The sequence below is a fragment of the Mobula hypostoma genome, chromosome 27, assembly GCF_963921235.1.
Source record: "Mobula hypostoma chromosome 27, sMobHyp1.1, whole genome shotgun sequence".
Classification (NCBI taxonomy): domain Eukaryota; kingdom Metazoa; phylum Chordata; class Chondrichthyes; order Myliobatiformes; family Myliobatidae; genus Mobula; species Mobula hypostoma.
In genome coordinates, this window is record NC_086123.1 from 28531205 (window position 1) to 28546363 (window position 15159).

General features: G+C 43.6%; 1 protein-coding gene across 3 annotated transcripts in view; it reads right to left on the bottom strand.

The window, feature by feature from the left end:
- ttc28 (tetratricopeptide repeat domain 28) overlaps positions 1 to 15159 on the bottom strand; it is a 960596-nt gene that overhangs the window by 244649 nt on the left and 700788 nt on the right. For all 3 annotated transcript variants that reach the window (XM_063034167.1, XM_063034166.1, XM_063034165.1), the window contains exon 7: positions 8292 to 9633. In XM_063034167.1, coding sequence (XP_062890237.1) covers positions 8292 to 9633 — 1342 coding nt within the window. The remainder of the gene's footprint in view (positions 1 to 8291; positions 9634 to 15159) is intronic.

Sequence of the window (15159 nt, forward strand, 5' to 3'; positions counted from 1 at the left end):
TCACGCCGCCCAGCAAAGCCCCAATTCAATCCTAGCCTAATTACGGGACAATTTACGATGATCATTTAGCCTACCGACCGATACGTCTTTGGACTGTGGGCGGAAACCGGAACATCTGGTGGAGACCCATGCAATTACAGGGAGAATGTACAAACTCCTTACAGGCAGTGACGGGAACTGAACCTGTATCATCTGTACTGTAAAGCATTGTGCTAACCACTACTCTACTGTGCCACCTCAAGTAATTTAAATTCCCAAAAGCTATTTATGAAAGAATTTTAAAATTATTTAAAGGATTTTTCAGAAAAAGTACAGAATAGAAAAAATAGTAACAAAATGTGTGCGTGTGTGTGTGTATATTGCAGCATTGAAACAGTGAGCCATACATATACACACACACATTCACGTACATATATGGATACTTAAATAATTAAGAGGCATTTACCACCTTTTTGAGAGAGGAAATCTCTTCATTTCTGCTTTCATCTGTCTTTTGGTTGATCACACTGACACCTTATTGGGAGAGTTGGCAGGTTGCTTGATTTATGACAAGGAGTCTGCCAGTGACTACAGACACTAGTAGATTTGTAAGCTTTAGGGCTTAATGGTCTCAATCCACCAGTGGCAGATAGAGGCATACAAATGATACCGTGAGCTGCATCAGTCACTGTGTGAGCTTCTTCTCAATATCTTCTTCAGAAACTCCAGATCATGTCCTCCTACTTGGGAACACGTCTTCGGTAGTTTACTGATTTTCTGTGTTATCTGCAAGTGTATTACTGACTGTATACATCAGTGCCACACCCCTCCAAAAAAAATGTGGTTCTGTGTAAACACAGTACACTATCAACAATATCATTATAATAAAGTATTGCATAGGTGACCTAATTGTAAATCAGCACCACTCATTTCCTGAACCCTAAGAGAACATTGTATGGAGATTTACTGGAAGTTGCTTGGCCTGGACATGCTTTGTACATCTGGAGGTTATCAGAAGGTTGGAACAAATGAAAGAGAACTTAGTCTGACTTCAGTTTGGTAAATTTAGTCTGAGGAGACTGCTCTTTGAACTTCATTGAGGATTGGCTCATGGCAAACCCTTTGATTTAAAATTCAATCATTCTACACCAGCAAGCACAGCTATGAATCATTCTGACCTTTTCTTTTAATAACAATTATTCAATTATGGTTGGACACTCGATATTTTCCCCAAGCTCTGCTTCACTCAGCACTATATCTTAATAATCATTTATAAATGCCAGTCACTAGAGATTAATTCTCAAACAGTCACTTAAGTATTTTACAACATGTTAACTGACGTCATATGAGTTAGCTATGTCATTCTTCTATAAAATTCCACAAAATATTTATTTAAAAATAAATGAGCATAATAATAGAACTACTGGAGGGTACAGAAAGAAATAATCAATTGTGACTGAAAGCTTTTGAATCCCTATTACATTACAATCTTAGCAAAGCAAAAACCAAGTTGTAAAATAGTCAGCACCGGCCTCCGTAGTATCCAAGACATCTTCAAGGAGCAGTGCCTCAAAAAGGCACTACCCATTGTTAAGGACCCACACCACCCAGCACAGGTCTTGTTCCCATTGCTACCAACAGGAAGAAGATATAGAAGCCTGAAGACACACACTCAATGATTCAGGAACAGCTTCTTCTCCTCTGTCATCCACTTTTTGAATGGACATTGAACCCATGAACCTCACTACTTTTATTATTTCTGTTTTTGCAGTACTTATTGAATTTAACTATTTTACATAAACACAAAATAGTTAAATTAAATAAGTAGTTATATACTTACGGTGATTCATTCTTTTCTATTACTGTATTATGAATTGCATTGTACTGCTGCCACAAAGTTAACAAATTTCAACACATATGCCAGTGATATTAAATCCGATTCTGATTAAAGAAATAGGATTTGCAAAAATAATTCATAATGGTGATACTGCTCTCAGAACGTTAATCAGTCATGCCACAAATCTGAACCCTCTTAGGAATGGCATTTGGTCACAGTGGGATACAACTGAGGTTACAGTGTCCATCAGTCACAGAACTGGATTAGCATGAGGTGAGTCAGCAATTTATGCAGCGACAGAACCGCACAATACGAGACTCATTTCCTTGGGTCAATCAGTCACAGTGACAGTGCTGCGTTATCATGGGTCAATCAGTTACAGTAAATGGATTGCACTGTTGTGAGGTCAGTCGCTAAGATAAAGTCCATTTCCTCCTGACAGAACTTTGTTATCAAGGTGTACAGGTGAGTTACAACATCAGACTACACAGCTGAGAGGCCAATGACACAATACCCAGACAGCATTGTACAAATAAATTCCTACAGCTAGTTCCCAAACTCAAGAGGGCTTGATGGATCATATGCTACTATAATCCTGTTGACCGGACCCCACTCAATTCACTGACCCATGTACAGCACAGAAATACAATCCCAATTGTTTTACTTCTTCTTGCTGCCTTTATTGTTCAGAGACTTCCCAGTAAAAATGGTCCCAGGTGGGAAATATTACTCAGAGGAATTACAAAATACCATGCAATCAAATACTTTCAATAATGCGTCCCAGCTGGGACCCTCCTTACCAACTAAAGGTTCCCATTGTGGAGGAGTGCTGTGCAAGTATAACAGGACTCCCATCTCCTCTCAATTAGGATACATATTGTGGAATAACCCAACTTCATGTTCACAGATGAAGTTTAAGGATAATTAGGCTGCAACTACTTTGGATCTACAGTCATCTAATGATACCCAGAAAAGTTGTGTGTTCAAATGGTCCTGTCAAAAATATTTAAATCATCTTGAGTGGGTACAAACGCTGCTGAATCTGGACACTTGTTAGGAGAGCTCAAACGGCTTACTTTTGCTGAACTAAACCTCAAGAATAAGATTTTATCAGGGTTACCTATGTCAGCAATGATTCTTTTGGAAACCATAAGTATTAAGATCTAGGAGTAGAATTATGTCATTCAGCCAACTGAGTCTGTCCCACCATGGTTATTTTTCTCTTAACCCCATTTTCCATATAAACCCTTCATGCCTTTACCAATCAAAAACCAATCAATCTTTGTCTAAACTACACCCAGCAATTTGACCACAAATCCCAGGGATTCAGCAACTTCTGGCTAAAGGAATTCCTCCACATCACAGTTCCAAAGGGATGTTCCTTGGTTCGAGACTCTCCTGCTAATGGGAAAACGCTCTCCACCTCCACTCTATTCCAGCTTTTCATTATTCAGTTGGTTTCAGTGAGATGCTCCCTCATCCTTCTGAACTCCACCAAGTACAGGCCCACGGTTATCATTCATCAATCCTTACATTCCCAGGTTTATTCTTAAACACTTCTTCTGGATCCTCTCCATAGCTAGCACATCTTTCCCTAGATATGGGGCCAAAAATTGCTCAGCATATTCCAAATACAGTCTGACCAATGCCTTAGAAAGCCTCAGGAGTAAATCCATGCTTTTATATTCTAGTCCTCTCAAAATGAAAGCTAATATTGCATTTGCATTCTTGACTACCAACTCTGTAAGGTTCCTTAAGATTGTTATAGCAGGGGGTGGTAATGGGGATAGGTCTTCACTACCTATTAAATGCCCCCAATGGCGTGCACCTCAAACAGCCTCTGACAACCAGGTCCAGCTCCTGGCCTTCATGTATGGCTTAGCTACTAAGCCCAACGGAACCATTGCTACTAACAGGAGAAAGAGCAAAGGTGCGTTACTGGCACCTTAAAACCAGTTGGTTCAGGTGGTTGGGGCTCGTCAGCCGTGGCTGGCAGCTTACCTAGGAGAAGGAAAACTCTGACCTCAAACCTCCACTGCCTTGTGGCTATACACACTCACGGGGAAGGCTTTAGGAGTAAACCCTGAGGGAGAAATCCAGAGTTAAAGTCCCTAAGGCAGTCCTACAGTGAGTTCAATGCAGACTGACAACTCCTGTGACACTGCTGGTGCTAGAGAGGGGGACCTTGCGACATGGGCAACAGCTTGCTCTCTATATTGCACATTCCAGGTTTGCATATCAAGACCGCTAAGATGCAGAATCCATGGTCAATCCAGACCTACAGAAGCCCACTACTACTACTACTACTACCAACTCAATCTTCAAGGTGACCTTAAAGGAATCCTAAACTTGGTCTCCTAAGTCAATTTGTACCTCTGATTCCTGAATTCTCTTCCTACACAGAAAATAGTCCACATCTTTACTCTTCCTCCCAAAGTGTGAAACCTTACACATTTCTATGCTATATTCCATCTGCCGCTTCTTCACCCACTCTCCTAACCTGTCCAAGTCAAAGCACCTATGGAATTATGGGCTATCTCAAGATCCATCCCATTAGCTTCTTTATTCTGCTAAAGAGACAGTTTTCTCCCATCTCTTAAAAAGATCCAGGGACTCACTCCAGCACACCTCATCTGCAGTCCCTTGTTGCCTCTGCCTATCATTTCCAGCCTCTTACACGGTTTACACTCTTCCCTTCTGCAATTGCCCATCGCCTCTCCTCACCTGGACCTGCCTACCACTTGCCAACTCTTGGTCCACCCCTTCCCCTCACCTTTTTATATTGGCTATCCCCTACCCTTTAACTTTCAGTCCAGAATGAGTCCATTCTCGGTTTAGGGCTCCTGATTTAGGAGGGAAGTACCTGAATTAGAAGCAGTTCAGGGAAAATTTATTTAATTGATTCCTGGAATTTGGGACAGTTTGGGACAACATCATGGGCTAAAGAGTTTGTTCTTGTATTGTCCTGTGCTCCTAACTCTTTCTTTCATGAGCAGAAAGACCCAGTGACCTCTCTGATGTTGCTCCAAGCAACAAATAGCAGTCCCAGCAATGGTACCTCTAGTGCCAGAAGAGGGCCAAAGCTGTCCAGCACTATTTCACATACCACTCAGAATCCAGACTTGGACATACTGGGCCACTCAGATCAAAGCTTCCCTGTACATGAACTACATAATCTTCTTCTGCTCATACCCAAGGTAGGACCACCGATTAACCAGTATGTGTGACCACGTGGAACTAGCCCAAGTCAGGAGAGGAGGAATCAATTGCAACAGGGATGAGGCCACGTTCTTTGGCAATTGGCCCGATTGATCCTCTTCATCCTTGATCATCAAGACTGACTACCTAAAGTTTCTAGGAGTTTGGTTTGGAGTAACTGAGGCATATGGCTGGAACTGTCCAGAGTGGAGATCCCAGGTAAAACAAACATTCAGTATGTTGAGAGTGTCAATTATTCTCGATGCTGAGCATGAATCTGGATATTGGCCATGAGGAGCTCTCAATGTCACTGTACGTGGAGCAGGTGTGGCCTCTACCTGCTCCTGCATCCCGGTGGTCCCCGAAGCCATCGTCCATTTGACCTGGAGATCCAGGGTGAAGCATGTCCACCAGTTTGCCAAGCAGAGTGTCACATCTCTGGAATTCAGAAGCAAACCCCAGTATCTCCCTCACTTGGCTGGCAATCTTGGGGTCCTCCCTTTCAGATCCTTCCCGCACAGAGCCCTTGAGATGGCTGTGCCCTTTATAAACTGAACACCCACCTCTTTGTGGCAGTGTTTACCAAGAAGGTTGGAAAAAGGACACAAAATTCCTTGTTGAGGTTGCTACAAGCAGCTTTGAAAGAAGGCTCCGATCTACAGACTGTTCCCAGGGGCTCGTCCTGAGGCAAACACGAACCATTGTTGTAAGGTCACCAGTTTGGTGAAAGGTTCACTTTGAGCTGCCCGAAACTGGTCTCCAGCATAAGCAGATTCCAGGATGCAGAGCTACACGCTGATGGATACCCTGAACACATTGCAAAGGCTTGTTGAGGAAGGACCGCACGAAGAACATAAAATGAGCCACTGCATATAAAGGGTTTGCACCCGCAGGAAAGATGTACAAACTTCTACAAGATGTGCAACGGAAGAATTAAACCCAGGTCACTGACGCTGCAATAGTGTAAGGTTAACCACTATGCTCCCAATGACGCCCATTGTTTCATTAAAATAAATGAAACACATTTTTGAAATAAAAAACCTCGGGCTGTGAATAAATTGCTTTGCAAGCATGTCCAGATGTCTCTGAAGATTCTTCGGGAGTAGGATTTTTGCATGTGGACATGTCTTTGTCTCCAGAACCGCTAAGAGTGGCCTATCATAGTCTCCAACAATGGAGAGAACGTAAGAGCAGAAGAAACAGAAGCAGGAATAGGTCATGTAATCCGAGAGCTGCCAGCTGAACCACTGATTCACCCACTGAGTAGCAGCTAAATGCAAACAAAAACATTCAGAGTTATTTAGCACACCCTGTGGACCGTGGGAGGTGGCTGCACAGTCTGTAGTCAATCCTGAAGCCATCCTGTGAGATCCCTCGAGATCAGCAGCATACCCTTTCAAATCTCATGGAAACAAAACACATTATGCAATGTCCTCCTATCTCTCCTGATTTTGATCCACAATAGTCTTAGTGTGGGACTTTCAGATCTGATTTATATTGATTTGGGCAGACACTTGCATTGTGCAATGACTCACAGTACGTCATTGAATATATGATCGATGCCAGAAAAACCTCAGGCTTTTCAATACGGACCTTGGCTGAAAGTGCCTTGTCTGATTCTATAATCTCACCAGAACTGATGGCTAACATAATTCTGGATGGTAAAACTCAAACAATTTCCTGGTTAAAGTAATGGTTATGGCCAGTCTATCACAGGTAAAGCCCTCCCAAACAGTCAGCACAGCCCCTTCATTGAAATGGTCCTACAACCAATAGACTCACCTTCAAGGACTCTACACCTCATGTTCTCAAAATCCATTGCTTATTTATTGATTATTGTTATTTCTTTCTTTTTGTATTTGCATAGTTTGTTGTCTTCTGCACTCTGGTTGAACACCCAAGTCGGTGGGTCTTTCATTGATTCTGTTATGGTTATTATTCTATAGATTTATTGAGTATGCCCACAAGAAAATGAACTTCAGAGTTGTAGATGGTGGCATATATGTACTTTGATAATAAAAGTACTTTGAACTTTGAACTTCTGTCAAATCCAGAGCAAGGGAGATTTAAAGTGAGTCACCCATCTGTGCAAAGTGGTTTCCATTGTATATTAGCAGAAGCATTTCAAATATTGGCATTTTCCTTTCCCGGTACCCATTCTTCCCCCGACTATTTAAAAACATTCTGTAATGGTATTCATCTGCTATTTGGAGGATCTAATTAAAGCCTCAGGAATAGCAGTACTGCAAGAATATCAATACAATATACTAACTGCACTATAATAGGATATAAAGCTTTATTAGCTCTGCTTTGATCAGGCTTCACATTCACTGTAGTTAGATGATTAGTACAGATGCTTATTCAGTCATTTTTAACTGAATTAATTTGCTTCCACAGATGGTCTGAAACAAACTGATTTAGAGCCATTATGTATAATTTGGTAAATCTTATAAACCTTAAGTGTTTTTTTTTCCTCTCGGCAGTGAGTGAACAATTATGGCTTGTGCACAGGCAGGGTAGAGATACCCATATTGTTTGATGTTGCAGCGTTCATCGAACTTGGCAATTAGCTTGCAGATGAGTCATCACCAGTGGAGGTGACATCCGCAGTGCGCAGTTGTTGGTGTTTCCCTCTGTGTGTGCTCGCATTTATATACTGCCCCCCCCCAAGTTCACTTGTCTCGATCCTGATTGGCTACCCCTTCAGTTGACTTTTGAACTCTATCGGCTCACATTTCTTTGGCCCTTAGGCGTATGTAGATGGTGTCTATTTCGGTATGTTTGTTTGCAGTGTTATCAGAAGAGAACGACACTTCTAAAAGTCCGCACGCCTAAAAATTCTCAGGGTTATCAGAAGCGTGGTTCTCTTCTGATAGCTCCATAAAAAAAAGCATTGAAATAGACGTCATCTACAAACCCCTAAGAGCCAAAGAAACGCGAGTCAATAGAATTACAGGTCAACCAAAGTGGTAACCAATCAGGACCAAGGCAAGCGAATGGCGGGGGGGGGGTCTATGTAAACGCGAACAATCCCAGGGAGAAACACCAACAACTGCGAACTAAGGAGGTCACCACAGCTGGTGGTGAAATGTCTGGAAGCTAATTGCCAAGCTCGCCCAACACCACAACATCAAACGCCTCAACCCGAGCTCCAAAATTCACCACCTTCCTTAACATACTGTACATGACAACATAAAATGAGTCAACCCTCCCCACGCGCGCGCACGCGCGCGCACACACACACACACACACAAGCTTCATTTAGCTTGGTACTTACCGATGTCCATTTCCAAGCCCCCGATAGGCCTTGGCTTGCTCCTGCATCCGATTGAGGCTCTGTGCCACCGATAAGAATTGTTCGTGATATTTGACAGTTTCCTCATAATCTCCTAATGCCTCGTAGCAATCTCCCAAGTTTCCATAAGCATGCCCTCTGTCCAACACGGCATCATTACCGCTCAGCTGCTGCAGGGTCGCCAGCTGCTGCTCAAAGTAGCCGATTGCATCCTCCATGACATTCATGTTCATCTTGGTGATCCCCATGTTGCCATAGACTTGTGCCTCAATGTTGGGATTTTTCAGCTTCTGCCCCAAATCCAGCTGCTCTTCATAACATTTGAAAGCCATGGTGTATTTGCCAAGGGCCATGTAGACTGCTGCGAGGTGCCCATGTGCCTTGCATTCTCCCAGCAAATCACCCAGTTCTTGATAGACCTCAAGCTCTTGTGTGTGATATCCCAGTGCTTTGTCGTATTTCTGTATTAGTCGGTAGGCAGTACCCAGAGCTGCATAAGCTGAGGCTTCAAGTTTCCGATCTTTAACCTGATGAGCCAAGGTCAGCTGCTGTTCATAGAACTTAACTGCGCCATTCACGTCTTTCTTGCACACTAAAATATCACCCAGATTGCCCAAGGCTCGAAATTTGGCTTGAGGATTGTTGAGAGATTGGGCTAATGATAGAACATATTTCTGACATTCTTCTGCTTTAGTATAGTTGGTAAGGGCCTTAAATGCCAGGCCCAAGTTGCAGTAAGCCTTTGCCTGGCTAAGTTTATCATGCAAGTCCTTGGCTAGAGCTAAATCTTGTTCGTAGTACTTTACAGCCTCCTGGTAGCTTCCAAGACAATAATGTGCGTAGCCAAGGTTATGACACACTTTCCCCTCGCCTTCCATATCTTGTAAGTCAGGGGACAAGCGTAAATACTGTTCGTAGTATGGAACAGCTTGAACGAACTCTCCTCTTGAGCAGTGGAAGTTGCCCAGGTTGCTAAGCGCACGGGCCTCACTTTGTATATCCCGCAGCTCCCGTGCTATGTTCAGATGGCTTTGGTAATGTTGCAAGGCTCTATCATGGGCACCCAGGGCCTGGTAGGCAACAGCAAGGTTGCCATGGGTCGATGCCTGTGATGCCCGATCATTTACTTCCATGGAAATCTGTAGTTCTTGACGGTGGTACTTCACTGCCTGGTCATACGAGCCCAGTGCGTTATACGCATTCCCCATATTTCCATAAGCTCTTCCCTGCGCGGCGTAGTCATTGAGCTCCTGAGCAATGGAGAGGTGAGTCTTGTGGAGTTTCAGTGCACTTTCATAGTCTCCTTTCATCTGGTGGATTATACCTAATTAACAAAAGCACAATTAAGATTGGTTTAGCTGTCGTTGAAGTGAAAACAATTCAGATAGTCAGTCTTTGATTTTAAAAAGTGCTGCACACATCAAAGTGGAACAGGAACTTTCAGCAAGTATGTCAGAACTTACCTGCTTCAAAATTTATGATTGTTACATGTGGATTCCATTATCTTTTACTGTTCCCAATGCAGACATTAATTTACCACCCTGGATTTTACACAGTTAGAATTGCAACATTTGCGGGTTAAGAGGCTACTTGGGGTTAATGCTGTTCAATGCCGACGGCTGGTTTATATGGTGCAGAAAACTGTGACAAAACATTGATGATTATGCATCATTGTTATTCCTCTCCACACTTTGTGACACATCCGAAAGCCCTTCCTTTAGCATTTGAGGCCAAGTTGTGAGCTCAACACTCAACCTAGCCCGGATAGAAAGCACGCAAGGACCCAGCTGGATTTGAACCCTAGACCACTCACCTCGAAGTCCGGTGCAGATGCCACTGCACCACCGGACGGCTATGCATCATTGATATAAGGAAGACTCCATGCCTGTTCATTTGTATGAACTGAGTACTGCCACTTCTATGGCACTGTCCATGTCCACCTCTTTCTCAGGCCGTCTGCTGCTACAACTCCCACCAAAGGGGAGAAGGCAGGAGATTGGGATTGAGAGGGGTCGAATGGTACAGCAGGCTCGATGGGCTGAATGGCCTAATTCTGTCCTAATGCCTTATGGTCTAATTTTTTTTTATTACTTTCAGACAACACTTTCATTCCAATGCTCTCTTTATTGACAAGCTCATTGAAAGCTCTGCTGTGATTTCCTAAACTATAACAAGTCCCATTCAGCCCCATTCCCATAACTGCTGACTGATACTGGCTCACGGTGAACTAATAATCACATTCAAACTCTCATCCTTTTGTTCAGATTCATCTGTGAAATCAGCACCTCCCATCTTTATTGCTCTATCTGCTTTACCAGATCTCTCCCACTCTACATTCTTCCCACTCTGACCATTTGCTCCATCACAAATAGCAGACTCAATGGGCCGAATGGACTAATTCTGCTCATATGTTTTATGCTCTTGGCACTAATCACAGGAATTTCCTCTGTAATTTTCTTCTCCTTTCTCTATTTCCCTAAAGCACAGAACCTACTTATTTATTCAAACATTTCATTGCATACACTAAAAATGGATATTTTCCTTGGTTAAAACATGTAAATTCACTTTCCCAGTCGGTATCAGAATTAATCACCTCTTTCTCTCTCCCTCCATTTATTTGCTTATCATCATGACATCCCTGCTCTCACCCCATCAGAGATATTCCGTAAGTCCTATCCATCATTACCCTCCACCCTCTCTGCAACTTAAAACAAACTTGTTTCCAGAAGACCAAGAGACACTGGAGAAGAATTAGGCCATTCAGCCCATCAAGTCTGCTCCACCAGTCCACCCAGGCTGATCAACCCCATTCTCCTGCCTCCTCCCCGTAACTTTTAATGTCCCAACTAATCAAGAACCTATCAACCACCACCTTAAATATATTCAAAGACTTAGCCTCCACAACTATCTAGGAAATGAATTCCAAAATTCATTACCTTCTGGCTAAAGAAATTCCTCCTCATCATTGTTCTAAATAGATGTTCCCCTATTCTGCAGCTGTGCCCTCTGGTCCTAGATCCCCCCACCATAGGAAACATCCTCTCTACATCCACTCTATCTAGGCTTTTCAATATTCAATAGGTTTCAATGAGATCCGCCCCCCCCCCACCCTTCCAGATTCTTCTAAACTCCAGCAAGTACAGGCCCAGAGCTATCAAATGCTCTTCAAACGTTAACCCTTTCATTTCAAAATAATTCTCGTGAACCATGTGACAAGAATACACATAGATAAGATGTTAGCTGTCCTGTGTGATCAGCAGTTGGTCTGCCACCTGTCTTCAGGAGAGAGAGAGATAAGGAAAACAATGGGGCAGCATTTGGAAATGTGTAATGAAGGGGAAGGAGAGCTGTCTAGAGCGGCTCCCCCTTTGAACCCTGAACTGTTTGAAGTGATGGACAGGCGATACCCCAGCAGGGGGATAAAAAGGGACAGGTTCACTAAGGCAGGACACACACGACACCCGAGGTAACGAGACCCTGGAAGCAGTGCACCTCTCACAAGTTGGTGGGAAGCTTTTGGACGGCTGATCGCGGGATCAAGCCATAAAACGCACAGGGTGGAAAGGCACGATCGGTGGGAACCTGGTGTGTGTTCACCCTTGCCTGGGTGCCAGGTTCAGCGCAGGGAAACGATCGTATCTGGAAACGGAGGGGTCACGGTCGGTGACCTCAGATGACATCACAAAGGACTCACCCGACAGCTGACTGCGAAGGTCTGTGTGTGGAAGCTGTGTTGAATATTCATTCGTTTTGCTCTTTCTCCTGCCCCCCGGAACTGTCCATCGCCATGGCAACGATTACTGCGAACTGAACTAAATTGTATTGAACTTTGTGTCACTTTGAAACTGGTCATTTGCCCCTAGACAACGATAGAGCTTGATTGATCCTGAATTCTGTGTACATGTATGTTTATCATTGCTGAACTGTTGCATTCATTGTCCTTTTGATTAGAGTACTGTGTTGTTTGTTTCTTTAATAAAACTTCCTTAGTTCTAGTAATCCAGACTCCAACTGAGTGATCCATTTCTGCTGGTTTGGCAACCCAGTTACGGGGTACGTAACAACCTCCTCTGGACCCTTTCCAATGCCAGCACATCCTAATGATAGCGGAGTCAAGGGATATGGGGAGAAAGCAGGAACGGGGTACTGATTATGGATGATCAGCCATGATCACAGTGAATGGCGATGCTGGCTCGAAGGGCCGAATGGCCTACTCCTGCACCTATTGTCTATTGTTTATTACCTTTTCTTAGATAAGGGACCCAAAACTGCTCACAATACTCCAAGTGCTGTCTGACCAATGCCTTATAAAGGCTCAGTATTACATCCTTGCTCTTATATTTTAGTCCTCTCCTTCCCAGTTATGACAAGTGCTTTCCAGCCAGAAGCACTATCTTTTTTCTTTCTCTAAGGATGCTACCAGACCCAGCAGACTGAGCAGATGAGACCTGCAGTGAGATCCAACAGCTAGGAACGGCAACACTCCGTGGAGAGCGAAAGGCATGACAAGGCACAGGAAATGTCACAGTCATCCACTGCAACCAAGGAAGACACTAGTTTGTGATGTTTGTTCCCACCACTGGACCTGGACCTCCGTGGTGGAGGGAGTGGAACTGCCCCAGTGAAATAGCTCTTGCACTTTAAAACTCTCCTCCACAGGTTTCCTGTCATTGCCAGATTGAGTGCTTCCAACAATTTTTTTTGGAGGGTCATAGCCTTCCTTGGGAGCATAGCATCATTATTCTCATCACACTCCCTATGACTATCTAGTCTGCTCAAAGCAAAGTAAACCTATGACTATCAAAAGTTCTGATGCTCACCCCCCTTCCCTTTCTTCCATGGTCCTCTGTCCTCTCCTGTCAGCTTCCCATTTCTCCAGCCCTTTGTCTCTTCCACCAGTCAACTTCCCAGCTCTTTGCTTCATCCCTTTCCCTCTCCCGGTTTCACCTGTCACCTACCATCTTGTACTTCTTCCCTCCCCACCCCCCCCACCCCCCCGTATTCATATTCTGACCTTTTCTTTCTTCCTTTCCAGTCCTTTTGGAGGGTCTCGGCCAAAACTTCAACTGTTTATTCCCATCAATAGATGCTGCCTGATCTGCTGAGCTCCTCCAGTACATTGGGCGTATTGCTCTAGATTCCCAGCATCTACCGTAACTCTTGTGTCTACATCTAGTAGTGAACCTGTGGAATTTATTACCACAGGCAGCTGTGGCGACCAAGTCTTTACGTATATTTAAGGCGGAGGTTGACAGATTCTTGACTGGTCCGGGCATGAAGGGATACGGGGGGAAGGCAGGAGTTAGAGGGCTCAGAAGAAACTTTGATCACCCATGATGGAATTGAGGAGCAAACTCGATCGGCAAAATGGTCTAATTATATTCCTATGTTTTATGGTCTTATGGTCTTATCTAACCTCCTGTAATAATCACTTCCACTATGAATTTAAAAAATTCCCAGCTCAGGATATTGATGAGACAAGAAATTCCAGACCACAATGATTTCAGAGATTTCAGGGTCCTTTTCTAGCACTCTTTAGTTTCTCAATCCCTGAATTAAAAAAAGGTATGTGAGTGTCAAAAGGAAGCATCAGTTTTAGATTAAATAATTCATGTAATGGATACAGAGAAAGCTGAAGTAATCAGAAACAAAAGACAGAAATGTTGGAAATGGTCAACCAGTCAGCAAGCATTTTAATGAGAAAATTCAAGGATTAAATGCTTTCAAATGAAGACATATTTCAAAAATATTAGTCTGCTCTTCTTTCAGATATTGAATGGCCAGCTATACAGTTCCAATATTTTCTTTTTGCTGCACATCAGCGTTTTGCAAATACACAGACTGATGTATAAATAACAAGGCAGCACACACAAAGTGCTGGAGGAACTCAGCAGGCCAGGTAGCATCTATGGAAAAGAGTAAACAGTCAGCGTTGCAGGCCGAGTCCCTTCATCTCGTGATTTTCTCACATTTGGAAATGACATGGACCATGTTTTGTCAACTAAGGGATTTTTCTTTTTTGTTTTCATTTAGAGATACAGCATGGAACAGGCCCTTCTGGTACTTTAAAACATGTTGCCCAGCAACCCCCGATTTAATCCCAATCACAGGCCATTTACAGTGACTAATTAACCCACCACTGGTATGTCTTTGGACAGAGGGAGGAAACCCACACATTCCATGGTGAGGATGTACAAACTCCTTACAGGGGACGCCAAGATTGAACGCCAAACTGCAACATCCCGAGTTGTAATAGCACACGCTAACCGCTACACTACTGTGTGGTGCTTAAAAAGGACTGAGTTGCAGACATCCCACCTTTCTCAGAAGTTCCAGGAATCTCCCGCATATTGATAGCGGCTCCCTGATGCCCAGAAGTGACATACGATATTCCGGAAATCGATTTTTTTGAGAGGGAGAGGGAAAAGGAGAGTGAGAGGGAGAGCGAGAGCGAGCATCCTGATTGGTCCTCTTCATGCTAAGTAGACCTATCAGTTTTCTCTGTGGGCGGGCTTTACAGTCGACCTCAAAAATAATGACAGTGTTGCTCGCTGCACTGTTTGCAACAGTGACTTTTCTATTGGGTGGGTTAAAATGTAAACGACATTTTGAGGTGAGTTTAACAGGTGTCATTCGTTCATTAGCGTAGCTAACGTTACTTAAACTAGCTGGCTAGCTGCTAAGGAGCTACTCTATTGATGTCCTAAGTGATGAGGCCAAACTCCCTGTAGACTTGCTTAAAGTTGTAATAGAATAAACATGATAATATAACAGCGGTCCCCAACCACCAGGCCGTGGACCGGTACTGGACCGCAAGGCATGTGCTACCGGGCCACGAGGAAACGATATG